Source organism: Lonchura striata, chromosome 3 (assembly GCF_050655825.1).
Source record: "Lonchura striata isolate lonStrDom1 chromosome 3, ASM5065582v1, whole genome shotgun sequence".
Taxonomy (NCBI): domain Eukaryota; kingdom Metazoa; phylum Chordata; class Aves; order Passeriformes; family Estrildidae; genus Lonchura; species Lonchura striata.
In genome coordinates this window covers 44,390,318-44,418,258 of record NC_140705.1, presented here as the reverse complement: position 1 = coordinate 44,418,258, position 27,941 = coordinate 44,390,318, and the positions used below count along the sequence as shown (strand labels likewise).

The 27,941-nt window shown below is 45.1% G+C and overlaps 1 protein-coding gene and 1 long non-coding RNA gene across 3 annotated transcripts in view; one reads left to right on the top strand and one right to left on the bottom strand.

Annotated features, from left to right (window-relative positions):
* Nucleotides 1-9,915: 9,915 nt before the first annotated feature.
* OSTM1 (osteoclastogenesis associated transmembrane protein 1) lies at nucleotides 9,916-19,146 on the top strand. Of its 2 annotated transcripts, XM_021553787.3 has the most exons (7): nucleotides 9,917-10,284; nucleotides 12,994-13,108; nucleotides 13,995-14,092; nucleotides 15,072-15,236; nucleotides 16,015-16,180; nucleotides 16,487-16,580; nucleotides 17,357-19,146. In XM_021553787.3, exons 1-6 carry the CDS (start codon nucleotides 9,955-9,957, stop codon nucleotides 16,540-16,542), a joined length of 930 nt encoding a protein of 309 aa, XP_021409462.1. In that variant the 5' UTR covers nucleotides 9,917-9,954; the 3' UTR covers nucleotides 16,543-16,580; nucleotides 17,357-19,146. The 2 variants fall into 2 exon arrangements, with proteins under 2 accessions (XP_077638405.1, XP_021409462.1); XM_077782279.2 differs by having other exon boundaries at nucleotides 9,916-10,284; nucleotides 16,487-19,146.
* The window catches only part of LOC146767876 (uncharacterized), a 25,275-nt gene continuing 15,418 nt past the window's right edge, over nucleotides 18,085-27,941 (bottom strand). The window contains exon 3 of the long non-coding RNA XR_014953709.1: nucleotides 18,085-27,505. This is a non-coding gene — a long non-coding RNA (uncharacterized LOC146767876). The remainder of the gene's footprint in view (nucleotides 27,506-27,941) is intronic.

The window sequence follows — 27,941 nt, the reverse complement described above, 5'->3', positions numbered from 1 at the left end:
AGGGTTTTAGGTGGCAGTTTTCAAGGCTGTCGAACAGAAAAGGATACATTTAGTTTCCTGCATGAAAATGAAACCCCTCTTAAATAAATTTTTAGGGCAGAAACACGTTGGCTCTAATGAGTGGTCTGGGGGCCGTCATTTCGTCCCTCTCTGAGTGGCGGACTTCACGGCATTTCCTAACCCCGGGGCTGAAGTTAACAAATCCCCGTCTCTGCGATCACCCACGGGAGAAATTCTCCGTATTTATTTCAACCCGTAGTCTTTAAGCCTGTAGAATACCAACGCCTGCAGAAAATACTTTCCCCCCTGAGGAGTTTAATTACTTCGAATATTTTCAGTATAAACCTGTTCTTATCTCTTAGGGAGACAATTAATCAGAGCGAAGGAAGAGTTGCAATATCCAAGATGGGTTGGACGGATAAATAAAATTAGAGATACCCAAGGGACATTTTTTTTTCTTATATCGGACACATGGTGTTTTTTTTCTAAATATTCAGACGACACACAGGCACATAAAATATGTAATTGGCGTATAATGGAGCAGTACACAGGGGAAGACTAACAAAGTAGTCGTAGGCATGAAAATTGAAGTTGTGTGCCACAAAGACAGACCCTTCCATGGGGGAAGGGCTGAATGTGGCAAAATCATGTAAAAATCTCCGTTCTCAGTAACATCTCGTTATTAGGAATGATGACTAAACCTCTAGGATTATTCTGGACTGTAAGTTATCAAGAGCCCACTAATTTCACATTAAAACCCATTGACTGCAACAGCGTGATTGAAGGGTTTTTAACAATTAACATAATCAGAAAATGAGCGGAGATAATTTTTATTCAACTCATTACTTTTTAATCATGTATTTCTTTTAATTAATATCTTCTCCGTGAAAATAACAAAAAGCCGAGTCCCAAAGCGGCCCCGGGCAGGGGAGGCGACCCCGGCGGCGGCGGCGGGGCGGGCCGGGGGGCTGGGGGCGGCAGGGCGAGGAGGCCCGGGAGAACGAGGCGGGAGGGCGGCATCGCTCCCAAAGCCACCACCGGGGCTGCAGCCACGGCCGCTCCCCAAGACAACCCCTTCCCCATGTCAAATAAAGACGGCTTGTATCGGACTCTCCGACCCCCGTCCCCCTCAAGCCCCCTACCCAAGGGGCGCAGGACAGCCGGGGCATATCCCGGGATCCTCGACGCAGCACCGAGCGAGCTTTCCCCAGCGGCTGCCCGCAGCCCTATCCTGCCCAGGAGAAAAGGCTGGGAGGTTTTGGGGTGAGTGGGAGGCCGCCCCCGGCCCCGGGAGTGTTGTCTGTCCGGTCGCTGGTGTCAACAGGTCGCTGCTGCCGCTCAGCCCCACTCCCCTCGGCGCCCACCTCACCTGTGACAGGGGCAGTGTGCCCGGCTCCCGTGTGCGTGAGGCTGTGGAGGGGTCCCGTGTAGGGGTGTGTGCTCGGTTTCACCGGCTCTTGTCCTTTCCTCTGCTGAGTTGTGTAAGCCTGCCCTATGGCCACTTCAGGAGTTGTGAGTAAGGGAACACCTGGCTTGGGAAAAAAGCCCCAAATCTGGTCTCCGTGTTTCTGCGATCCGGAGGAGGAAAGAAAAAAAAAAAAAAAAATCACAGCTGCTCTCCAGAGATCTGCGTGGGAGTGAGCTCCGGGATTTGCCCCAGCACTGTCCTCGCCGAGACAGAGCCGTGAACAAGTGGAAAGGTGCACCTGAAGTCTGTCCATCCATTTGTCCACCCGTCTGGACACTCATGTATCCTCCCCACCACCGCCTGCCCCACGCTGCCCTCCAGTGCGCGGGAGGGCTGCGGGGGGAGAGTCCCACGGGCGGGATCTCCACGGGCCCAGCACCTCGGCACAAGGAGCCGGGCAGGGAGAGCTCCTGCCGCGGGTGCCCGGCTGCTGGACGGAGCTCTCACAGCACAGGGGCTGGCCTCAGTCGGTGCTGGGGACTCTCCGGTGTGGGTGTGTGTGTGTGTGTGTGGGTGTGTGTGTGTGGGTGTGTGTGTGTGTGTGTGTGTGTTCCCGCTTTCACTGCGAGTGAACATGGTGAAAATTCCGTGGGAAATTCCCGGGATAACTCGTTCCTTATTTTCTTAAAGTCATTTGTGGACAAAGGTATGAAGACTGAATAGCTGTAAGACGGTGAGACATCGGTTCACGTAAGACAGTCCCAGACATCCACAAACCCATGCTGCTCAGAAAGGCTTGGCCAATCTGCTGAAGAATTGACAGGTTCATGTTGAGTAATTAACTCCTCTGTTTCAAACACTTCAATTAATACAGTATAGAAAGGCAAGAAAGCCAAATCCTATTATTTTATAGATTCTCACAGCCTAACCTCTCCTCTGCCACTGAAACTTCCCTTCTTGAAAATTTACTTGGGGTCCCTTGTTCCTGGAAGGAACCAGTGTAAATATCCCCTTGAATATCGACTGGAGCTGAATTCTGCCATCCAGAGATTTCACGGTCCTGGCCAGCCTGCCTGCACTGTCCCTGCAGCAAGGTTTGCACAGTCCCTCCTTGCAGAAAAAGGTTGAGTACACAGTATTAGATCAGTTTTAAGACTGGAAATGGGTAGTGAGTTTTATATCTGTTATTGTTGCTGGTTAGTTGTTTAGGTGTTTTTTGGGGGGAGGGGGTGGAATGACCATTTATTAAAATAAAAAACACTCTAAATGGACAAAATAAGTTTGAAAAGACACTATTACAAATAAAACATCCATAAATATCCTCCCAACACTTAAGTTGCATTTACTACATGTGATATTTATAACTGTGACAGTATTTGTTGTTTAAAAAAAAATTCTTTAATATGAATTCTGTGTGAATCCTTGGAAGAAGGGAAATTACTTTCAGGTCACAGCAGCAAGCTGGAACAGAAACATGGTGATGAACACTGCAAGGTGTGAAGGCAACTGTTTACAAAATTTCATCCAGTCTTCAGCTGCCTGTACCATTTTGAAAGTGCCTGTTGGTGCCTGCTATGCATCTGGTACTCAGCATTATGTTTACAGCTTCTTGACCAAAGCACACTCCCTTTCTCACAGGCATACAACCCCGGTGAACTTTGTTGAACAGACTTGAAAAGTCACAAATAAGAAAATTTGACTCTTTATGGAAACCACAATGGACCAATGCTGGTGACACACCCCAGGTGGGAACAGTGCTTGGCTCTTCCTTAGTTCCTCACATCTCACAGCAGTGTGGCTGTAGCTGGCAGAGGTCCAGTGGGATGCAGCCAGAGTGAACTTTGCCTCCTCAGGTGTCTCTGCCAACCCTCTGCCAGAAGCCACCTTGTTGTTACAATAAACTAAAACTGTGCTGAATATTCTTCTTTTTTTCCCTTTCTCAGAATTAACATAGATGGGGAGTACTTCAGGTAAGATTGGAACTCTGTAGGATAATAAATGCTTGCATTCAATACATTACTGAAATAACCTACCACATTTATACTATCTTCTGTTAATGCTCATCTTACTGTAATCCTTTACTCAGAGAAGAGAGGGAAATATTTTCTAGGAAATTATATTAGTGAATAGATCGTTTTCTACTACCATGTGTAATAGGAAGTGCTGAGGTACAACTCAAAGAAGAGATGTAAAGCAGAAAACTCACCAGGACAAATACATATGGAGACACTTGTAAAAGTATTCTTTCTCCCTTAGCTGATTAGTTCAGATGTTCATGTCAGCTCCTGCAGCACTGCTTCAATCCTGGCTACATAAGTACAGGAGGGAAGGACTCCTGCTTCTGGAGGGTGTCCGCCACTGGCTCATCCCAGAAGGGCTGAAACACAAGGAGTGAAACTTGACAAGCAGATCCAAAGTCTGTCAAAGCCCAGCCACTTTCCCTTAAGAGAAATGTTTTAGGCTTGTGCTTTGAGAACTTGATGAAATTCAGTGGAGATATACAAGAAGCAGGAAACAGTCTGCTGGAGAAGAGAGTGGTATGATACCACACTGACCCCAGGGTAACTAAGAGCAAAACTTACCTCACTGGGTACTTCTGACCATGGACAGTCATCCACCCTGCAGTGAGCTATGAAAAGAATATAGCTTTCATATTATGTGTGTTGATCAAGAAGTTATTTGTGGTAATTTTGCTATTATGCTGCTTCTAATCTTTCTGCTGGGTTTTAAACATTGTCTTTAGAAGTCTTTTTTCATACTTTATTTTTCTATACATTAGCTATTTCATTGGTATCATCCTGTTTTACTGACATGAAAAATATCCAGTCTAACAGCTCTTTCATTTCATAACGAACTGCACAATTAAGACTTAATTAGATGCATATGAGTAAGAAAATGGCAATGCCACACAGGACCTTAAATGTGGTATCATTCAGTTGCTCAAGTGCAGAATCCTGGAAAAAAAAATCCGAACAAAAAAATGCCATCAACTTAGTTCTAGCTGTATCTTTAAAAGCTGGCATGATTGCCATTGACAATTATTGTTTTTCTAGCCATTATTCTAAAAATACAATGCACCTATTTTTTTCCTTTTCCACAGTAAAAACTCTGACAGGTGCATGGAAATTACATTTATCTGTGCTTTGGATTCATAGATAGGATTATATGCAAACATTTAAGGTCTAAGCAAATATCATAGGGCATTACATATGCTTTCTGAAGCTATTATGTTGTTATATGCCTACTGGAAAAAAAAAACAAAAAACCTTCATACAAAGAGGTGGGGTAGCTTTCTCTCTTCAGAAGTGTGCTGGTGCTAAACAGGCAAGAGGGGGTAGCTCATGAATGACCTGTCTCGGTGTTCTCTCTATATTTGTTTGGAAATGAGAAAACTACTGCTGGCTTTCTGGCTTACCATCACAGACCACTTCAGCACCTTCTGATACCCCAGCCCCAGGGACAAAAGAATGTCCAGGGCTCCTCCACCCAGCTAGTTCCAGCTGAAGGTGGAATCCACTAGAGGTGTATCCACTAGAGGCTACAAGAAGAAACTTCAGGTGCTGGTGGATATGGAAAATGGGTCTTGGGCAAGCCTCTGTGGACGGTGACAGTCAGAAAAATAACTGTTGATCCATTGAGGATGTCAAGAGTGGGTCCAGTCTCTCCTGAAGCGAACAGCTAGCAAAAAGGAGGGAGAACTAGGTAGCATCTAATCTTAATCCATACTCTGACATGGAGGAGATTAGTGATTCTCTAAAATGAGAATGTGGTGATTCGGCTGAGGTGAGCTGAGATCCTGTTTCACAATTTTCCACAGAAAAACACACTGCAGTTGATCTGGCTCCATAGACCTAGCCACAGCTCTTTGAAAAACTGTGGTGCTAGGAATGTTTCCTTGTTTCATTTGGCAATTCAGAGACTAAACCAATTTGCAGAACATTCCTAAAAATGCATTCTGTGTGAGGCACTGATACACATTTTCTGTAAGTATAACTCTGAAGAAGTTATAGTTGTGATAGTTTCTTGTCCTTACCCAGAGAATGATGTTCCTGAGTGTGTCTTCACTTTTCCAGAGTCTGATGTTCCGTGACTTCCAAGTGGCTGATGCAACACTATTGGTTCTAAAACCTCCAGGCAGGAATTGGCATTTGATTTGCAAAGACATGGATAGATTTTGGGAGTTTCTGAATCAAGGACTGAAATTACTGTGATTCAACTGATTTTTGTCTTCCTGACTTTTGAGTCCTTTTGCTCATTCTTCATGGTTTAGTGCAGGTGTGACTTTATCTTCTTGCCATGAGGGACGAGGTTTCCATATTATTTGCTATCCACATAGAAAAATAATGCTCCAAATGGACAGTTCGAGCAAGCACAGTGGCTCAGGCTGGTCAGAAATAGTGCAGCTAGAAAAGTCTTTGTCAATCTATTTTAAAAAAAGCTATACAATCTTTTGAAAATAGGAATTGTCTCAGACCAATTCTACAGTATTGCCAAGGTGATTTTGACTTGCAGCTAACCAAAAAATGCCTCAACAGGCTGACAGTACATTTAACATATTTATTTCCTCACAAGTTCAATGTCAAGGGTGTGATGAACATGTGTATGTGCCTTTTATTAATCACATATGTGCTACTGTTTCCTGAACTGCTTTCTGATTCTCTGTAGAATCTGGAAAACAGTAATTTAATCAGGTGACCCACAGTTAGGCTTTGGCATCAGCCACAACCAGGACATGAAGGAGCCGACAATGGCTCCATGAATTAGGAGGGAGGTGCATGACTGTGATGGAGAGCAGGAGGAAAAGCATCTATTACATGTATTCCCTACAAGGCAGGGAATAGATGTAATACACTGGTCCTGTTTTCACGTTGAGCTTTGTAATTTTTTGTAATCTTTGCAATGAAATTAGTCAAGATTAAAAGACATTTTCATTTCTGCAATGCCAGAAACACCTCTCTGTGGACAATCCTCTCACCTCCAGCCCCTGTTTCAGATGATGGGTAATCTGTCTCCTGTGCAGCAGTTTTGGCCTAGGAGGCAGAGCCCTTTTTCTCCTTTTTTCCTGCCCTCTGAGCTGCTGCCTGCCTCAGTCTCCCTTATAGAGGCCATTGCACTCCCCAAGCACCCAGCCTTACAGTCAACCCTGACTCCTTTCACTCTTAGTCATCACTTAATTTTCTGGCACTGCCTTGACATTTGTGGTCTGCTCCTCTTTTTCCAGCCCTCTGGTGTAAAGGTTTTATCCAAGTCATCATCCTTCAAAGATAACAAGAAAACTTGAAAAAATAGTTTGTTTTTCCAGCTCACAGTGGCATAACTCAGGAGAAAGACTACTGACAGAAACAGGGAGACTGATAATCAGAGGGGGAAAATAGGTTCACACCTTCAAACTGTTCATTTTGCCTGGCTCACACTGCCATCTCCTCAGATCCAGCAAGATGGCATAGGAAATCAATACTCATTTTCTGTGTTCAATTTCTGCATTTTAAAGGTAAGTTTTTTTTCCTTCTGCAGAATAATGCTCTTGCCTGTAGTCAGGGCAGGTATTGAAACACTTGAATGTGTTTTCAAAAATAATTTGGTATACCCACACAAGATTTTTGATATTCTTCAATATTTCTGAGATTTGCTGGCCAAGGCTGAATCCTGCTTGTGAGTATAACCCTTTTGATAAGGTCGAGCATAAAGGTAATGGCACCAAGTCTACAACAAAATTAACTGAACGAGCTTGACAGCCGAGTTCTCAGTGTAAATGCCTGTTTCTGCTTGGTAACTAAATTTATCTATTATCAGAGAACCACGCCTTCTTCAAACCCAGTTCTGAACCACAGCTGAAAAATTAGTGACTTTTAAACTTTCTGCTTTGTAGTGTCACGTTTATTTTTGATAAAAAGGAGAAGCACTTAGTGACCAAACATCTTCCTTACTGATCTGCAGCAACTGGTTACACCTCAGAGATCTCATCTGAAGCTCTCGAACCTTTTTTTTCCTTTATTCTTCCCCCTTCCCTTTTTCTTTTTAAAATTTTTTCTTTCTCATTTTTTCCCCTCTCCCAGTCTAGTTTTCACACGCAGGAAGAACGCATTATCTCACAGGAGAATATGGAAGTCCCTTAGACGTGGGAAAGCGCATCTCTCTCGACCCGCGCGATGAAGGCGCAGCTCTGCCCCCGCCAGCCGGTCCCTCCCGGTGCCCGCAGACCCACGCCGGCGACAGCCCCGGTGAGGATGCCGAGAGCTGGCCTGGGGCGTGTTTGCACCGCTCCCCCGGGGTGCAGCTGCTGTCGGGGCGGTGTGGGACAGGCCGAGGTCCCTTTGCAGCCCCGCTGCCCCTCGGTGGGGCGATGCGCGGGAGTGCTGCTGCCCTCTCCCGGGGGATGCGGACCGCCCGGCCGAGCCGCCCCCGCCCTGCCCCGGGCAGGCACCCCTCTCTGTGGGGACACCCCTCTGCGGGGACACCCCTCTCTGCGGGGACACCCCCCTCTGCGGGGACACCCCTCTGCGGGGACACCCCTCTGCGGGGACATCCCTCTCTGCGGGGACACCCCTCTGCGGGGACACCCCTCTGCGGGGACACCCCTATCTGTGGAGGACACCCCTCTCTGGGGGGACACCCCTCTGCGGGGACACCCCTCTCTGGGGGGACACCCCTCTGCAGGGACACCCCTCTCTGCGGGGACACCCCTATCTGCGGGGACACCCCTCTGCGGGGACATCCCTCTGCGGGGACACCCGTATCTGCGGGGACACCCCTCTGCGGGGACACCCCTCTCTGCGGGGACACCCCTATCTGCGGGGACACCCCTCTGCGGGGACACCCCTCTCTGGGGGGACACCCCTCTGCAGGGACACCCCTCTCTGCGGGGACACCCCTCTCTGCGGGGACACCCCTCTCTGCGGGGACGCTCCCGGCTCGGGCAAACGGGGCTGTCTGGACTCCGGCTGGCCCGAGGGTGGCTTAGGGGCGGCAAGCAGCCCCTGTTCCCGTCTCCGGGCTGCGGGTGCCGGCTTGGTGCAGGCAGCGCCGCCGCCCCAGGGTTTTTCGGTGCTTTGGCTGCACCTCTGCACCACGAAAGGGTGACAATCTTCTGTTGCCGGGGCCACCTGGGCACACGCGTCCGGCTAAGCAGCCTCAGGCTTCCACCTTCTAGATGCGGTCCCCAAAGCAGCAGGCGCTGTGCGGGAAGGTACTGCCTGGCCCTGGAGAAAACGTCGGCGGGACTTGCCTTGAGCCTGGGCAGCAAGGCTCAGGAAAGGTCTGGCACCCAAACCAAGGCCCTTGCCCTGGTCATCTGCAAGTACAGACAGCGTGGTACATTTTTGACCACACTGACACATTTGTCTGTGTCATACTCATGACGTGGTTTTCATTTGTTTCATTCACTACTTTAAAAGCCAGCTCTTCAGAGCTGAGGCATCCAGGACACTCAGAGGACAACTCTCTGTTGTGTGCTCCTTGCCTGTTGATAGCATCTGTATCACCACCTTTACTTCTGTGTTTTCACAAATCTGTCTTGGGTATTTCCATGTGTGACATTTATGCATGACTGGCGCAAGCCGGCATCAAGTGGGCCAGGTGACACGATGCTGGTGGAGCTGGCTACAACTGGTTGCTCTGGAAGCCACTTCAAACACTCCTGGGCTCCCAGCAGCTCCAAATCTGTCACAGCACCGTGTGCCACCACCGCTGCCTCTTAATCGACTGCAAAAAACCAGCCCCAAGCAGGGGCCATTCCTGCTTGGCTCTGTTATTCCCGAAGGCACCATGCTATGGGAATCGCGGGCTCTCCTTCATCTCTCTGATGCGTGCCTTACCAAAGGGCTACAAACACCAGACTCGGTGAGAAGCCCGTGGAAGCGGCTGGAAAGAGCTTGAGTTCGAAGGAAGGGGCACGGGGTCAAGGTCCTGCCAGACAGAGTTATCCGATAGCCTGGCACTTCAACCCCGCGAGGGGCTACCCACAGATCTACTCACTCCTCCCGCTCCCAGAGGAGTTTTCCTTTGGTGGCTGCGGTTTTATTCAGAGTCTGCCACGGGAAGTTTGGAGCCAGATAACAGCCAAGGTGTCCAGCTTCAGATAACACGTGGGAAATAATTTGTTTGCACAAAGTTGCAGTTTATTTCTCCGTCATAATTTCTTTCTCTGTTTGGGGGATTTTTTTACCCTTAAATTTCTGCTGTATTTGAGTATATTTTAAATCGCTTCCCACACGACAGATACTCTTAAAATCCCTTCTCGGGTGAAGAGAGTATGACCTGGATGAAATCGCGTTCCCCTCGGAGCAGGATGCGTCCGAGGCAGGTGCATCCCGCGGGCACAAGCACAGCTCGCACACACTCCGGGCCCTGGGGACACCTCGGCGCCGTGTCCCGGGACGGGCCCGGGATGGGTCCGGGATGGGTCCGGGACGGGTCCGGGACGCGCTCCCGCCCGGCCCCGCCCCTTGCCCCGCTCCCTCATCTCAGCAGCCAATCAGCGGCGGCGCCCCGGGGCGCGGGCCGGCTCTTTGCCGGCGCGGCGCTTCCGGTTCCTCGGCGCGGCCGCCATGGCGCCGCCGCGGTCTGCGTGCCGGGCGCTGCTGCCGGCGCTGGCGCTCGCCCTGCTCGGCCTCGCCGCCGCCGCGGGGCCGCGCCAGACCCCGCCGCTGGAGCTGGCGCAGGAGCTGGCGGAGGAGCTGTGGAGCGCGGGGCTGCCCGGCGACCTGCCCGAGCTGGAGCCCGAGTGCCGCAGCCTCCTGGGCGCCTTCGCGGAGGGCAGCGCGGCGCTGACGGGCTGCCTGGGCCGGCGCGCCCGCCCGGTGCGGCTGTGCCAGGGCTGCCACGGCCACTACCGCCGCCTGCTCGCACAGTACGGCAGCATCGCCCGCGCCGTCGGGGTGCGTCCGTGGGCCGGGGGGGTGCGTGGCTGCCGGGGCGGGCTGGGGGCCTGGCCCCTTTCCGGGAGGCTGGCAGGCCTGTGGGCACGGCAGGTGCCGAGGGATCCTCGGGAAGGCGGGCTGGAAGGCTCGCTGCGGTGCGCAGGGCAGTTTGGCAGAGGCTGGGCGTGTTTGGGGAGCGCCGCTGCCAGATTCGGCCGCCTCCTTCTGCTCCGCTGTGGCAGGGTCCGTGCCGCCCGCTCTGGCGTGGCTGGGGCGAGTGGCTCCACCTGCAGAGAAAGCGGTGCGAGTGGAAAAACTTGAGTTGTTCTTGCTGATGTAGCAATGGCTAAAGCAGTGCTCCGGCTCACAGGTTGTATGGGCACTAACGGGGAGCGCTGCTAGAGCTTAGCTGCCTGGCACTTCCCGGAAAATGGATGGCCTGTGAAGCTGTGGCGAGTGAGGCACACCATCCTTTGAGGAGCCGTGTCACAGTGTTCTCGGCTCCAAAGCTGATGGGAGAGTGTGTAGAAAGCCTGAGCACTGGCAGGGGTCAGCGACTCTACTGCTGGTGCTGGGTCTTCTGTTTACATCCTCCATCGAGCTGATCCATTTGTAAAAGTTAGTTCCGGGGATAATGTGACGATGACATTAGTGAATCAGACAAAAGGACCTTTGTTCTTTGATGATGGCTAAAAGTGGGTGCCCTGGTAAGAGAACAGACAGAGTAAGTTTATATGGTGAATGTACCTTGGATTGTGCTTTCAGCCTTGGGATTTCTGAATCCCAAGATTTAGAATTGCCATTGATGAGAAAAATCTGTTGCTTTTTAAGCCTAGGCAATAAAGGTGCCACAGTGGCCTGTGAACCATTTCACTGCACAGGTTACTGTCATTAGAGAAGTATCAGTGTTGCTTTTGGGTAGTGTTTTGGATTGTTTTCCTATTTCTCCTCACTACACCAGTGCTTGTATAGGAAGAATGCATGCATTTCCCCTGGTAATTGTCCTCTCCAGGGCAAATATATAGCCGGTGGTCTCTTGATTTAGTTTGCAAACTTGTGGTCTGTTTGTTTCTTTTATGGAAACTATTTCACACCAGTGACTAGGTAGTGTGAAAGTGAGAAATGTAATGTGTAATTCTCTTGGGTACATTTACCATGATATTTTGGCTAGGATTAAGTAGCCAGATGTATTGTGGTACTTAGAATATGTATGAGCTCATTGCAGCTGCTGTGCCTGAGTACTAGCAGCCTGGGAGGACTTGTCCACTACGTGGTCTGGAAGGCACTTCTGTTGGCTTTCCTTCTATGTGTGGATTAACTAACTAGGTGAATAAAGGAGGTGGCCTCTTGCAACCTCACTCCCTGGTTACAATTAATCAGGTATCTGATGTTTCCATCTTAACAGTAGTTAAGAGTGCAGTGTGACAGGAGCAGGCTGGTTTGAGTTTTGGACATCTCTGAAATATAAATCCTCCTCATCAGGCTAATTAAAGAATCAATTAGGCAAACTTTATTTAAGGAATTATTTGGGTCTGTGTGATTCAGTTTTGGTAAAAGTGCTTTTTCCTACTCATGAGCCCAGGTGGTGAGGAAGATTCACAGCCTTTGTGAAGCAACCAGAGTTTCCTGCATAAACAACATTCTTGCATATCTGTAACTTAGTAGAAATGAAAGCAGGCAAGTGTGGGAGTTACCAGATGTGGCAATATTTGACTTCTGCAACTGAGCCTCCAGGAGAAAGTTCTTATTTAACCTCCCCTTCCCATTTTAACAAAGAGAGGCAAAAACTGGATCTCTTGTAAAGCACTGTAACGAACAAATTTCTCATGAAAGAGATTATTTTTTTCTGTGTCCCACATCACTTATCAAAGAGGCTTTTGGCAGCCTTGGCAATTTTGAGAAGTGCTTAAGTCAATTTAGCAGCCAGACACCAGGAGCTAGATCACAGGAGTCAGCTGACTGGTGGTCACGGTTCTGTATCTGAATTCTGATCAGAATACTTCCTGTTTGTTCTGCAGCTGCTTTTGCACTCACTGTGTGTTTTTGAGCTTGGTCCAGAGAATAAGTTGTGGTAAGAGTTGGGCAGAGCCTGCTTTGAGGGTGGGGGTGGTCACTAAGACAGATTGAGCTTGGTGCCTGTGTCTGGGGAGGGTGAGAGCTTGCCCTGCACATATGTTTGGGTGCGTGAGCACAGGCACTGCTCCACAGAGGACTCTGTTCCTGGTGTTGCTGCACTGGGAGAAGTTTGCTGCTGGTGCAGCAGCTTTGGAGGCTGTTTCTGTTTGGGTTTGGTTTGTTTGAGGCCAGTCTGCTGGTTCAGCTGCCTCAACTATTCCTTTTGTCTAATGAGAACAACCCTGACCCCTTCTCTGACTGCACATGCCTTGAGCTGGCTCCTGGGGCTGCAGCCCAGGAATGGATGAATGTGAACCACCTGGCAGAGGAGGTCTTGTCTGTGTGCTTGTTTCTTTTTTTTTCCTGTGTATTTTTTACTGACTCGCATGCAGCCCTGGTAGACCTGCAGGGATTGTGTGCAGTAAGATGTGTTGCTCACAGTATGAATTGGAGAATCAAAAAATTTTTGTTCCGTCACTTCTGCTCTGCCTTTTCCAGAAATATCAATGTGATGTGTTGTTTTAGATGTGCTTGTGTAAAATACATTTCAGAAATTCCCCTTTGTATTTTTAACACTTGTTTGTGTCCTTTCTTCTTTGCTTTTATTTCTAGAATTCCTCTGAGAGCCACAATTGTGCCAAAAGCATCTTGACCTCAGACAGGCTGCAGATAGTTGTGACCCTTTCAGAGTTCTTCAATGAAACCTGGGAGGCAGCCAACTGCGCAAGTACGTGACTCATTCTGTAGCTCTCATGCTACTGTGATGCTACTGTAGCCCCTAAAATGTGCACAGATCAGAATTGTGTATGTTTGTTTGAATACAGCCAGTAGGTAAGACACAAGTCCTGAACTGCAGTCACTCTGAAAGTGTTTTCTCTTGTAAGGGCCAAAATCTGAGGGCAGTAGTCTGTCAGAAAACTACCGATGATGCTTACTACTTTCAGAAGGATTTCCTAGGATGTTGGCTTGCTTTCATGGTGCTGTTGCTGAACTCCTAAATTCCTCAAATAATGTTGTTTTTAAAGGTCTGGCTGATTAGAGCACCTGAAGTAGGCTAGCATGGATGGAAGCAGTAACATAGGGTTGAGCCCATGACTAGAAGGAAAGCCCCAGAGCTTCTGTCAAAGCTGGTAAAAAGCTCAGCTATTTTCTTAAAGAACAATAATTACACTGTGATTTCTACTGCTGTGTTCATGGTCTAGCTGTTTCCTGGGTGCTCACCATTTCACCTCTGCTGATGGCTCTTCTGCTTCCACAAAATGGCTGTTACTGTTGCTGGGCAAAGCTGGATTTCTGGGCTGGGAAATAACAGTAATGTCTTGTTTTATCTTGAAATCCAAAGATAATTCAGTCCCCCTCTTCAGAAAGCTCTTGATGATAGTCTTCATCTTTCACTTAATCAAGGCCAATTAATTCTGAAATGTGTTCTCGATGAACCATTAGGTCAGCAGGTCTGAGTTATCAGTGGCAGGCAGATAAGGAAACTGCAGTGTTGACTAGACCTATCCTTTCTGGTTGAGAGCTCTTTTTGCAGGAGTAGAGTGTCTGGGGCTTGCTAGCTGCAGAAATGTTAGAAATTAAAATATCCCAATGTTTTTCTTTCTTTTGTACAGATTGTTTAAAGAATAACAGTGAGGGATTATCAAATTCTACTGAAGAATTCCTGGATTTATTCAATAAATCTCTGACATGTTTTGAACATAACCTTCAGGTATTTATGCTCTGTGTTTAGGAGAAGCACTAAATCCTCTAACTGCTACCAAAATTTTATTTATGCTGAATAAACTACAGATGCAGACTAGGCAAATAAACTGCTGCTGAGTTTGTGAATTGTAGGCAGATAAATCCATGATCGGTAAAATGCAGTTGTTTACAGACTGAGTGCCTGAAATTAATTCTAATTGATACTCACCTTGACTTCATTTTGTCTGTAATTGCAATGCTACTTCACATCAAAATTTCTGAATTCACAATAGTTGATAATTACATAGTAAAAACCAGCATGGCTGCATGCACTTGCTTTGTAGAATTGTTGTCTTTTTTATGTAGAAATTCAGTCTTTAAGTATCCTTTTGATAATATGGACTAGCTCAGAAGTACCAGACACCTTTAATTCTTGTAGCATTTCTTTTGACTGTTAAAATTTCTCATGGTTAAAGGTTGGCCATATTGCAAAGACAATATAACTTCCTTAGTAAAATAAATATGGTAATTGTCTTCAGAGAAAATGCCATATATAGCCTAAGAAACTGCATATTCTACTTCAGTCAGAAGCTGGCCAGATTTCAGGATCATTCAGTAGTGAAATGAGTTTACTTCAATGGGCATAGGATAATCTTTGATGAAATGGTCTGCTTCTTTATTAATGCTTTGTAGGAAATGTGCCTTTATAGGCCTTGGTCAGGAACAGTGTGGACTGGCCTATTGAAAACCTCAAGTGATTGAACTAGAACTTAGCCCAGTGGTCAGTGGGTAGCTGGTACAGCCATTATTTGGTTGAAATATCTTCAGAGATTGTAGTTTTGTTTTCAAGTGTCCTGTATTGCCTTCATGGAGTGGTGAAGGCCACAGATGGAAAGGATTGCTTGGTATGGCACAGCATGTCACTGTCAGTGTCAGCAGTAGCAAATCAAGCCAATTTTTTGTTTAATGCTTTAAACTGTCATTCATTTGGAGTTTTATAATCCTAGGGGCAAGGCATTGATCTGTCACCAAATAACTACACAGAAGTGTGCAAAAACTGCAACGAAACCTACACAAAATTGAATGATCTGTATAACCACCTGCAGAGGATGAACAGGCAAGGTGGTGAATCTGCACACTCTGCACACTTGTGTATTGACGTGGAAGATGCAGTAAGTGTTTGTTAATACACTTAATTAATCCAAGCCATTTGTACTTTTCATACTAGGATTGCTTTTTCCTTTGTGCAGGAAGCAGTAGGGGCAGCAGTGCCTTTGGCAGGCTGGTGTCCCATGGTGGGAGGTGTTTGGTGGGGCTGTCCTGCGAGGTCCTTGGGGAGTGCTGCAGGAGTGTGACTGAAGCTCCTGATCTCCTGAGCCCATCCCAGTTTGAATAGCTGCACTTTCATTTCTTTTTACTGTGAAGGAGATGGATTAAAAAAAAAAATAAATCTCTTAATCTTCTGGCTTTTAATGTGAGGCTTTAGTGCTATTGTTCTAGCTGGTATGTTAATTGATTCCTTATTACAGTAGCTGTTTGTAGGGATCCTCAGCATTGATGACATATGTTTGGAAAAAGCTTTGGTATATTGTGGGGTTGAATTGACTGGGCTGAAGGAGTGCTCATCAAAAATATTGGATTAGCCCTGTCCCCACAGATTAACTGTGAGCTCTCTGGGAAACAGGCATGCAGCAGTGTCTACTTGTATCTGAGTACAGTTATGTTTTTGAAGCTTATAAAAGTTTTGATGAAATCTTGGCTCTATCTAAATAGTTTGTTTCAACATTTCCAGCTATTTGCTTGCTTTTGGGGGGAGATCTGTTCAAGTGCAATTTTCTGAGATGATACTTGAAGACTTGCATGTCTTGAGGCCTGAGTGTTTGCCATGCCATGCTGCACAGACAAAATGCATGTGCTTGCTTTCATGGTTTGCTTCTCTTTTCCTTTTAGATGAACATCACTCGGAAGCTTTGGAGCAGGACTTTCAACTGTTCTCTTCCCTGCAGTGATACAGTCCCAGTGATTGCAGTTTCATCCTTTATCCTCTTCCTACCTATTGTTTTTTATCTTAGTAGCTTCCTTCACTCAAAGCAGAAGAAACGGATACTCATTTTGCGTAAGTGGTGGTGTTGGCATTTCACTGTTGGATTGGGAGGTGCCAGGGATTTGCTTGGCTCTTGTGGGAGAGGAGGCCCAGCCAGATCTGCCTGCAGCTGTGCTGACGGCGCTAATAGCAACTATTAGTCTGCTGCTGTCCCCTGAAGAAGGGTAGTAAAGAGCTTCAGCCATATCTTTTCATTAAAGTTTCTGGACGTGAACAGAAAGCTGTTTGCAAGTCTGTGTCGGATAAATAGAGGGAGTGGAGAGACTAGTTTTGTGGAATTCTTTGTGTTTAATTTTCATGTAATTTTTCCCTTTCTAGCCAAGCGCATCCAGTCAAATGCCAATCTTGTGAACATCCAAGAAAAATACAGCTGAGCTGCAAAACAAATCCTGAGAGCTGCTGCTGGTATACAGTGGGTACAATTGTGTTGGAATGAGGCCGGCACAAAAGAGGAGTTAATTATGGTTTAGTGTAATGATACAGAGCAACACAAGTTAAACAAAATGCTGTCTGACTTCTAAGCGAGGAGATTAACAAACATGACAAGGCAGGGCTGTGTGACACTGTATGGACTCTGGTTTTGAAAAATATGTGGGGTTTTTTTTTTCAGTCTTGGGCTGAAGCTGTGTTTTTCTGTTCCTAAGCTTTTGTACTTCACATCAGTAGAATAGCTACACTTTCCTTGTATGGTATTTTCCTATATTTGTTTATTTTTGAGGGGATCTTGATAGACAAAATTTCAAATAATGTTTTATGTTTCTGCTTAAAACATTATTTTTAGTTCCACGTAATACTCAGACTAGGGATGGAAGGAACCCTTTAAAAAAGTTCCCATCTTTCCTATACCACTGAAAAGTCATGCTGCTGGCAACTGTTAAAAAAGAGGCATGAATTATGCAGAGAGAGTGGTAATATATAGTGTCTAAAATGGCAACAAAAGCAGCACAACTGCCAGTGCTGGACTTGAGTAGTAATCGTTGATGGCTACAGTATTCTGTTTTCTCTAAAACTGGTGGCATGTTTAGTCTTTTGCACACTTTAACCACTAAAATTGTTGCTTTTCAAATCTTACATTTTCAGAAGCTAATTTTACATACCTGCTTGTGTAACAAAGTTTCACTCCTTTTATTTTGCCATTTCCTTTCCTTTTTAATTCTAACATTTTTGATGTTTTGTTTGTTTTTGTAGAGGAGAAGTGAGGTAAAGTCAAGTCACTGGAGATGCTGAATTTACTGGTCTAGAGCTTGCTGTGGCTTAATACAGAGGTGTTTACAGGAACTTTGTGGGGTAAAAGTTGTGTTTTCTAGGTATCTGTTTTAGCAGTAAGTGAACTGGCGGGTTCTCTGACTTAAAAACCATTCTGAAGAACAAGAATATACTGTTAGGAATTGGTGACTTTCAAGAAATAGTTTTAAAATGTTATTCCTGTGAAATGGATGGATGTAAACAAATTCAGACTTTGAGAACTCCAAAGCTGATGGAGAAATTTGTGCAATAACTGCAGGTATGGGTGATGCTGCTCTCAGCACCAAATTATGGGCACAATTTGATGGCTGCAACAATAGTGGCAGTTCAGTTTGTTTATTGTATTTCTGATTTGGGAGAGTGGTAGTGTTTAAATTATTTATAACTGTACCTGAGGTTAATGAATGCCAGAGCCTTTGCTCCAATTTTTCAATGTATTTTCTAACCTGGAGATAAAAAAGAATGGTTATTACAGCTAAAAAAAAATTAAATTTCTCTTGGATCTGTGTCTGTCTGTAAAAATACCCCATGAAATAGTTGTATTTGATTTGGTTTGGAGCCTATAATGTTGAATTTTTCCTTTGCACTAAGGCTCAAATAAATATATAACAGTGTAACAAAAACAGTCCTAAAGCTCTTCAAGTAATTTGTTTTATTAATAATTTTATTTGTTATTTTTGTTCTGTTAGGACATGCTGTTGGTTTTGAAGTCAAGCTTAACAAGTTTATTAAACAATATATTTAATAATTAGTAAAATACTGTGTTAGCAACTGGTTCCAGCTGCCTGATTGCCTTTTTGTGTTTTATCAGAAAGCAGTATCTGTGTAACATGTGAATTACTAGATCAGGAATCACTTTGTTTTAGGTAGTTAACAACAATGATAGAAAAATGTGTTTCTCTTGTGTAACAGTACCTTCATTCCGCTGGGAGGGGCATGCTGCCTTTTAAGAAAAAAAAGTATTTTTTATATCTATTATTCTTAAACTTCAACATTCTGGTACTTATTCAGCTGCCTGCTCTAATAGCATTACATTGATTTGGGACATCATATGATTGAGAGCTGTTCAAAGGAATCTTTCATTCGTGCAGATAAAGCCAGTTTGTATGTGCAGCATTTCAGAATGACAGCTTTTATACTGTAAGCGGTGGCTTTTTGAGCACATTCATGTTAAATAGGTCTGAAAGTCATTACTTTTGGATATGGTGGTTAAGCACTTTAAAAAAAATCAGCTTTTCTTATTTTCCTGGCTTCTAAGCCAAACGGAAATACTCATGTGACTTTTGTTGGTTTTGATTTTAAAGCAGCAGCAAAGTTTACACTTGAGATTTTTAATGTTAAATCTACTATTTTCTCCTTTTTCTCCTCCCCACCCCAACTTCCTATTGTGAACTTTCTTTACACAGTGTTATATTTTTGGTAGGATATTTAATATATAAATTGATTGGATTATCTTTATACTCTATTTGCTAGAGAAATGTGGAAGCAAAGACTGTTGAAAAAGAAATAGAATTTTTTTTTTGCTGCTAGTCTTTCATCTTTATTTTTTGCCTTTTTCGTATTATATGTATTAAAAAGCATAAACTTTGAAATGCTGGTTGGGTTTTTTCAGTAGAATTAAAGATTTCTTACTGTGGGGGCGGGGGGCAGCACTTTGATTCATATTTATACTTACTAGGAAACCCCTGAATGTGCAAAGTCAGCTCTAATAAAGATTGTCACTTAACAGTGAATAGTGTGGTTACTTAATTGCTTCATTAATAGTAGTTTTATACTCCTCCTCTTCTGGGCTTGTGTTCAGAAGCACCTGCTTATTATTCTTCATTATGCTGTTTGCAGGACAGCAGCATCAGAAAGGTTTTTTTTCAAAGCAGTGCTGTGCTGAATTACAGAACAGCAGCTGCTGAGAGGGTGGAATTTCAGCCCTGTCAAAGCCTCCTGAAGTCTATGGAAAGGCTTGTGTTAGCTGCAACTGTGCAGAAGTAAGGCTGGTGGGGATAACTTGCTGTCTTTGTGGGGAGGCTTTTGGCTGCCTGCACCAGCCCCTTAGAGCTTCTGCAGGCACGATGCTGGATCGCTGCTGGGCTGCAAGGTTTAACAGCAGCAGCGCAGTGCCTCACCATGGAGAGGGTGGGGTGGCTCACCTGATGGCAGGAGCCCGCTGCTCTAGTGCTGCGATTTGCAAAGGCACATTTAAGTCTTGTCCCTTGCAAGGGACGTCCAGGAAGGTGGGGGGAATTGCAATGTCTGTGTGGTTCTAGCTGCTTGTATGGTCAGAAGAGAAACTTGAAAGGGAATCTGCATGAGAGAAGGGCAAATGGGAAGAATAGAGGATTTAATTGATGGGTGGAGCAGAGGTTCAGACATGGGGGTCTGTAAGCACACACAGGGGAGGCTGCTGAAGTGCACAGGTAGTTGGAAGATGCTGAGAAAAGAGGGTATGAATGAGACCTTGATGGCAGCTGAGCTGGAAGGGGGATGCTCTGGCCTCTTGGTGGAAGCAAGGCTGGGGACTGCTGTGTGCAGTGCAGCTGAGCTTGAGCCCTGCACTGGTCTGTGGTGGGGGGCCTGCATGGTCAGAACTGGGAGTGAGTAGTAGGATGACAACAGAGACTTGCTTCTGAGTTAAATGCAACTGCTTTCTTCTGGGTGTGGTGATATTGAAATAATCCTAGTTCAAAGGTTCCTTAAAGCTCCTTATTCTGTTTTCAGCTGAGTGAGGACTCCTGTTTAGCACTAAACAAAGAACTTTTTTTAAAAAAACTAAACATAGATTTTTTTTTTTTTTTTGTGTAATGGCTTCTTTGTACATCTTCATTAAATAATCACAAAATGGCTTTAGTTTCCTAATGTTTTGTTTCTGGTGCATTCTGCCCAGTTAATCAAGCACTGTCAAATCTTGTGTTTCTGCTAATTTTTACCTTGGTTTTCATGCCATGAATATAGAGTTCCTCTGGAATGATAAGCTGTGTGATTAGCAAAATCACTGTACTCTAATCAGAATGTATGGGTAACTTATCATTTTTTCTTCATATTTCATTGTGAATTTTCCCTTTGGGACTGATGTAAGCATTTTTAGCCTAACCTTTGTTAAGTTTGTGCAGGATGTGCATTCTGTATCTTTGCCAAAGTGAAAAGTTACACTGGAAGAGCGAAGCCAGTAAATTCTGCAACTTCTCTGGAGTGTTACTTCTCCCAGCGTTGTGATGGGTGCCTGTTGCTACTTGCTGGAGGCAGCCAGGGTACCTTGTATTGTGCTGAGAGATGAAGTGCAGGTTCTGTCTTGGAGATCCTAATCTAATCTATGACAAAAATAACATGGAAAGGAAGAAAACAGGTGATGTGATCAATGACCACAATCACAGTTATGTAATGCCTGTATCAAACACCTGCACTTGGAAGAGGTTACCAGCATCTCTGCTGACCTGGCATGGTCAGTACCCAGGACTGGGTGTGGGCTTAGGGAGCTGTCAGACCAGCGGCTTCTCCTGGGATGGCAGCAGCTCCAATGCTTTGCTCTGCTGGAAAGTTGGTGCTGCTCCAAACTGGTTTCCTCCTGCATCTGCTCTGAACTGTGGCAAGGACAGTGTCAGGAAACTGGTGCTGTGGGCAAGGAATATGGGGGTACCCTAGTGTATAGCTTTGAAGGGAGCCTGTTGCTTGAAATATGAGCTAGGTTTGGGCTTTTTCACTTCTGTGCATCCTGTTTGCAAAGGGGATTGAGCAGAATAGGGTTGAGTGAGCACAAAAACAGCAGGGACACTACAATGTTTTGCTGTGTCAGAGAGGCAAAGTTGTGTCAAGTAAATGGTAATTATTTTTTTAACAATATCTTAATTAGTTGTGGCAGAAATAAGTTAAATAGTTACATCAGCTCTAATCTTCCTCTGCTCCCATCTGAGGTGAAAATAATGGATTTCTTTTTCCAAATAATTATTAAAAGAAAGATACTCGCTAGTAGCTCAGTTGAATTTTTAACTTTTAATACTGAAAATTCTCCTCTGGTGCCAGCACAGTAAGTATCATGGATTGCTGCAATTAAGCCAGTGCATTAAGTTATTCATAATACTCTTTCTGGGCAGTGTTCCCACCTGCTTAATCTGTGCTATACAAGCATTTATTAGAACTGACTGTTGAAAAACGCCAAGCTAAATCGGACAACTAAAAAAAAAATTGGAAAATCAATATGATGCCCTAAACTGGTTTAATGTGTCTTTCCTCTTCAATAATCCCACACGTTACTGATTTATTTGCTGTAATGAACATGCCATTCAACCAAAACCAGATTAGCTGCTTAAACCGCCGCATTAAGCACGGAGCAACTTTAGTGTTGCTTTATATTTCATTGTAATGCTCAGCACTTACAGTGGTGTGACTTTCCTTTGCAACAAGGAGTTTGTGTGAGAGTCACAGAAGGCTTCCCAAATGGTTTGGTTAAAGCATTTGAAAAGGTAAGTATGGGTTAGAGGGTTGCAACGTGACACCTTCATCCCAAACTAAGTGGAATCAAACCAGTGAGCAGGATTAATGCACAAATTTATACTCCCTTCAGGATTTTTCTGGGGTTAACTATGAAATAAATGGCTTATGTCAAACTGATCTAGGTTAAGACAGAGAGAACGGCCACTGGCAATCAGAATCTTCCTTTGGACTTCATTCAAAAACCTTTTTTCAGGCATTTCAAAGAATAGCAATTTACTGTGCTGCATCAAAAAACAGATTGCAAGGAGCAGGCATCTTGGCTTTGCAAGGAAGAGTCCCAAAATAGATGTGGGAAAGACAGCAGGTTTTCAAAGGAGTCTGTAAAGGAGACAGGGAAGTAAAAGTACAGGTATTCACACCTGTCTGGTATTGTGTAATGTATAATAGAAAATCTGTTCTTTTGCATAATACTGGGTAGGTCTGAAAAGTTTAAACTCTCCGGTTTCCAGATAAAACTGTGTGTTCTCTCCCTGCTCTAATGGCAAACTTAACTGGGTTTTGATTACTGTTTTGTTCTTTCCCTGTGTCACGAAAATGCTGTTTTAGATAATTACCTTCCCTTCTTGTTGATTAGGAAGCAAATTGTATTTGCTGGGGTATCTGTATACATTCTCCCTAGTTCTCAAAACAACAGTGAATTTTCTGTTTGCATTATAGTGTTATGCTTCTTTTTCTTTGGAAGATTATGATGAGTTGGCAACATGTTTCAGCAGCTTTTTGGGGTCTTGGAGTCAAACTTAGAATAACAAACCCAGAGAAATGTGGTTCACAGTATTGCAAATGTGTGCTGAGTTGAGAGCAATTACCTAAACATGTCAAAATTTTTTAAAAAAATAGGGTATTTGCACTGTGCTGGAGCAGGTTCTTGCTCTAAAAAGTGTATGTTTAAGCGCACCTTTTGCCCAGGTGATCAGAACATTGAATCAAAAGTGATCTGGTAATAAGAGAGTTGAGGGATTCAAGGAAGCTGTTTCTGGAGCAAATGCACTCTGGAAGTCTGTTAGGGGAAGCAGCCTTACTTTGCATTGCTTCATTTAAACAAACAAACAACCTGAAGCTGCTTTCAGAACATCTGCCTGAAGGGTGAGTGCTGGGATGCAAAAAAAGGGCTTGTGAGTGTTGGCAAAGATATTATTTTGCCACTGATATGACACTTTTCCATGGAATAACAGAATCTGAAGGTGAATATGATGGAGTGCCCTGAGAGGAGCATGCATGCTTCAAGGGGAAAACACTGTCCTCAGCAGCTGGTTTAAAATGGAGGAATAGTAACAGTTATGTTACTTGTGTGTTTTTTCTCAGTTATCAGGAGGCCACTCAGCACCGTTTGCTGTTGCTGTCCAAACTGCACAGATGTAAGTGATGCTTGCATTTAGCCCCTGGGCTGTGGTCACTGTGTGTTACAGCAGGCTCAGTTCCTACTGCATAATATGCTTAATTTTTCTGCTACACAGGTAAGCAGCTGCCTTTATTGCAGCCACTCACATGAGCAACTCTAGGCCCACTCATAAGCTCCTACAGTCATATTTTATTCAAAGAGGAAGTGATGTGTGTGATCTTGTAATTCATAGTGATGGAAGCACTTGGACTGGCTTGTTTCATGTCTAAGCAAGCATCATATGAAAGGATAGTGAGAAGGAAGGAATGAGGGAAAACCAGTGAAACTGAGCAGGAGAAGGGAGGATTGAATAGTCCTGGGAAAGCCTCTGCCCCGCCTTGGCTTGTGTAATGGGGACTTATACAACACGTAACCCAAGCTGACCCTGACCCCGCCAGTGCTCAGGGACTATATTTTTACTAAGATTAAGCTTCTCTTTTCTTTCTTTTTCCTGGAACAATTTCATTGGCTTTTAGCTTGCCTCTTGGCTGGCATAGTCAAAGCAAGCTTGCCTGTTCTTATCTGTGATATTTATTTGCATCCTCCATGGGTTGTGTAGCAGAGTCTTCTTTGGTCCAGCAGCTGTGTCTGTGCCAGCCTTGTTGGGGGACATGTGGCTGTCCCACGAATGGTTGGGTAGTGATGAACCACTCCAAAAATCAAGCAGGTGAAGGGGTCTAGTTTCTTTATAGGGCTTCTCTCTCACTTTCTTGAGGAGATTGTGTGCACAAGCTAATCCTCAGTGACTGGTAACAGGGGCAGATTTCTTCCTCTTATGCATACAGATGCCCACTTACTTCTGTTCAAGTGAAAGTAACTCTCTGTAGTAAGAGGTCAGAAGTAAAACTACTTGTCCTGTGCTTTCTGAAAAGCATGCACAGATCTGTAGTCTCTGTGACAGGGACCAGGCTTCCCCCTCTGGCTTAGGGGTTTATCCCCAAATGGGATGGCTGCCCTGCAGTGCACACCTTGCTGCTGACTGCAGCAGTTGGCAGTCTTACATACAGGTAGGCAACCTCAAGGAAAAAGCAAAGCAGACACAGATGTGCTCTGCCTGATCTCTCACCTTCTCAATGTTTTTGCTGCTGCCATATCTAGATGTCTGTAAGCAAAAATGACACTTGAGGGATTTGGATACATGGCCTCTCAGCACAGGGATGCCAGATGTGACCCATGTGCTCTGTGCTTCAACCACCTCTTCTGAATCAACCATAAGGTCTTGAAGGCACTTGAACTTGGCAAACCCATGTTTTCTTCCCTGTTCTGGTTTCTATTTCTAATAATTTTGATTCAAGGTTTGCATTTTTTTCCCCTGAAGATTTATGCTCACACAGCTGCAACAGCTCAGTAAAAGAAGCAGCACCATCCTTTATGTTACTGGGGCAGGAATTAACCTGTGAGTTATCTTCATGTCTGACATTATGAAACTCATATTTTTACACTGGAAACTCATTCCGAGGGGACAATAAGCATAAGACAACGTGGACAGAAATAGAAGTAACAGATGAAAATGTCTAAAATAGATGTTAAAGATATATATATATACATATTTCTTTTTCCTTTTAAGTGCACCTTCCTGATTTCACAGTGCATTATCTCTTAGCTCCTGTGCCATGAGTCAGACAACCTGTGAAACGGAGGTGCACAGACTCTACTGTTCTCACTTCCAGCATCTGAGAGGGGAGATGAGGTAAAAGGGGAAAAAAATAGAGATTGAGAGACTAAGAGACCCCATCTTACTCACTCTTAGGAAAAAAATGCATATCGGCTAAAAGGGGATAAAAGGAGCAGAAATTCCAGTCATATGTGCCTCTTGTGCAAAATGACTAATTAAATGACATTGGTATCTTAAAAATAGACCTTGCTTTAATGAGAAAATATTTTAGAGGTCATTTAAAAAGAAATCAAAACCCCAGGAATGATGAAGAAGATATGACTGCCTGCCAGGGCTTTGTTATTTCTTAGAAATAAATCTCATTTTGGGGATGGCTTTTAAGAAGAACAGGAAAGCCTAGCTCATGTACAATAGCCAGGCTCATACAAACAAGTGTGGGCCAGGCCTCACAAAGGGGCTGCAGAGGTCAGAAAACAAGTGCTGGGTGGTGTGTAAATGAACTCAGCCTCTTGTGACCCTTGGGCAAAAGCTCCTGCCCACGTGGAAGCAGGAGCCTTTGCCGGCTGCCTGCACCCAGTGGCAACTGTGCAGCCTGAGCCCGGCAGGGGCCCGGAGTGGCCAGCGGGTCCTGGCTGGGGGAGCAGCCTGGCACCATGGGGCTTCTCCCGTGCATTTCTTGTGTTGCTGGAACACAGACCCCAGGCATCCATAGTTTCCTGGCACAGGCTTTGGGGTGACAACTGCCTATGAGCAGTGCCCACTGGAGAACACAAGAACTGCTGTAGTGGGTCATCTCTAGTCCAGGAGCCCATCTCCACTCTGCCTGCCAGCTCTGGCACCATCATTTTTTGTTCACCTTCTCTATGCCTGCTGGGTTTTCCTAAACCTTTGCTGTTTCTCTTCTGCGTTTGCCCCAGTAGCACATATACCCCAAATAACTGTTTGTCAAACCATGTGCTCAAACACCTGCAAGATGAGATTTCTAAAAGTTAGTTTATATACTGAAAACATGAAACAGATTAATGCAAAGGGGAAATGTTTGATCTCTTTTACCAAATAACCATATCAAAAGCTCTTTTCAATGCCTTTTGTTAAAACATATAAAAGTCATGAACTCCTTGGCTGCTAGCCAGTACATCAGAGCATTGCCTGGCATAAACTAATGTCGCTCTGTCAGTCTTCAAGGACATGAACTGACTCCTGCCATGCCTGGATGCAGCCTCCAGGGATTAACAGGGTGTTTGTATGACTGGTAACACTGTATGTTCTGTACTGAAATGGGTAAATGTGTATGAAAACCTGTGAGTGAATTTGAGAAGCTAGCTCCTGAAGTACAGCAGATCTCCAAGAGAAAGAGACTGACAGGCTGTCTATCTTTGAGGTGATGAATAAGAAAAGAAATGATGTTTTTGTAACCTTTCCTGATGTTTGCCAGGAAAGGTTACTCCCCAACAAAGGAGAAGTTCTCTTCTAGTTTTGTTATAATAACAGCAAAATTCAATTATAGGAAACTTTCCATCTCTTTACCTGAGCTGATGGTTCAAGGAGAAAAGAACAGGTTTCCTACTTTAATATTTTCTCCTTCAGAGCTTTTCCTCCTAATTTGAAGAGGTACTGAAAATAAAAAAATTAAAATTATGAGAGTGCTTTGTAACTGAGGTGAAATTTATATCCACAAAGAGGTAATGGCATGATCACTTGGTAAACACGAAGTAGGCCAAGGAAGGGTGCAGCAAGAAGTTGTTGATGAGAGAGGTTAAGATCAAAAGTTTACAGATCACAGAACACCCACAGTGACTTACTGGGTCATGTGGCCCTGCCAGGTCAGGGGCTTACTGGCCAGGAACCACTGGGGAGCCCAGGGAGCTGCAATGCCAAGGAAACCACTGCTGAAATGGGCAGGCACGTGGAGGGGAAGCAGGGGCTCCTAGAGGTGCATGGTTCACTCAGGATTGGGTGTCTCAGCAGTGTTCCACTCAGTACAGGACAGTGGACACAGGTCCTGGAATCTGCAGGGTGGAAAGAACTCCCCACTGGGTCCTGTAAGAAGCTCCCTCTGCTTGCTTTCCACATAAATCCTCAGTTTTTCCCTCTAGTGCTTCCTTGCAGCATTTCAGCCATGTCCATATTCTCCTGTGAACACCAAGAGTGGCTTTGGAGGTTTATCTGTCATCACTCCAGTGGTTATTTGATTCCAGAATCATCACCCTTACCTCATGCAAGCTGTGAAATGAATCCACATCTCAGTAGTGTTATACTTGTCAAATACATACTCGTCCTCCTCAAAATACCACAGAATACTTGAGAGTGGAAGGGACCTCTGGTGCAATCCCCCTGCTCATGCAGGACCACCCAGACACAGTTGCCCCAAGGTGAGACTATGCTGAGCTTCTCAGTTACCTGATTTTGCAGGGATTCCTCTGAAAATGAATGCAGCAGCTCTAGGAAGGGGCTGAGAAAGGACTGCTGGGTGTCAGATCCCATGCTCAGCTCCTTGCTGGGCCAGGATAGTGTCCAGTATAATCCTACAAATACCTCTTCTTGGCCAGTCTTTGTCCTCCGGGGGCTGTGGCTCCTCCTGATGCTGAGGCTCTCTGCACTCTATTTCCTGTAGCACCTGGTGTGTGCAGGAAGAACATTTTGTGGGTTTGGTGTCAAAGCTTCTGCTGTGATCCCTGGAGGTTTGAGCAGTCCACTGTGCAGGGGTTGGGAGCCCTCTGTCTGCTTCAGGGAGAGCCAAATAGCTCCTTAAATGCTCATTAACACCAATGCAGGGTGAGCATTGGACATTCCTTCATTCTGGGACCAGCCCTAAGCTCGCTCCCTTATTAACCATGCAAGAAGCTGCTGCCACCATTGCTGCTGAGTGACACTCAAGTGGCTATTGTAAACAAGGGATGGTTAAAATTGTGTTCTCTACATGATATTTCAAGAAAAAAAATCTCAATGAGTAACAGGACAAGCATGTTCTGAGTTTGGCTTTCTGGGGAAATCAAGCTTGTGTCTTAAGGGGTTTGAATGCAGGTTATGACTTCCTGCATTTGCAATCTTTT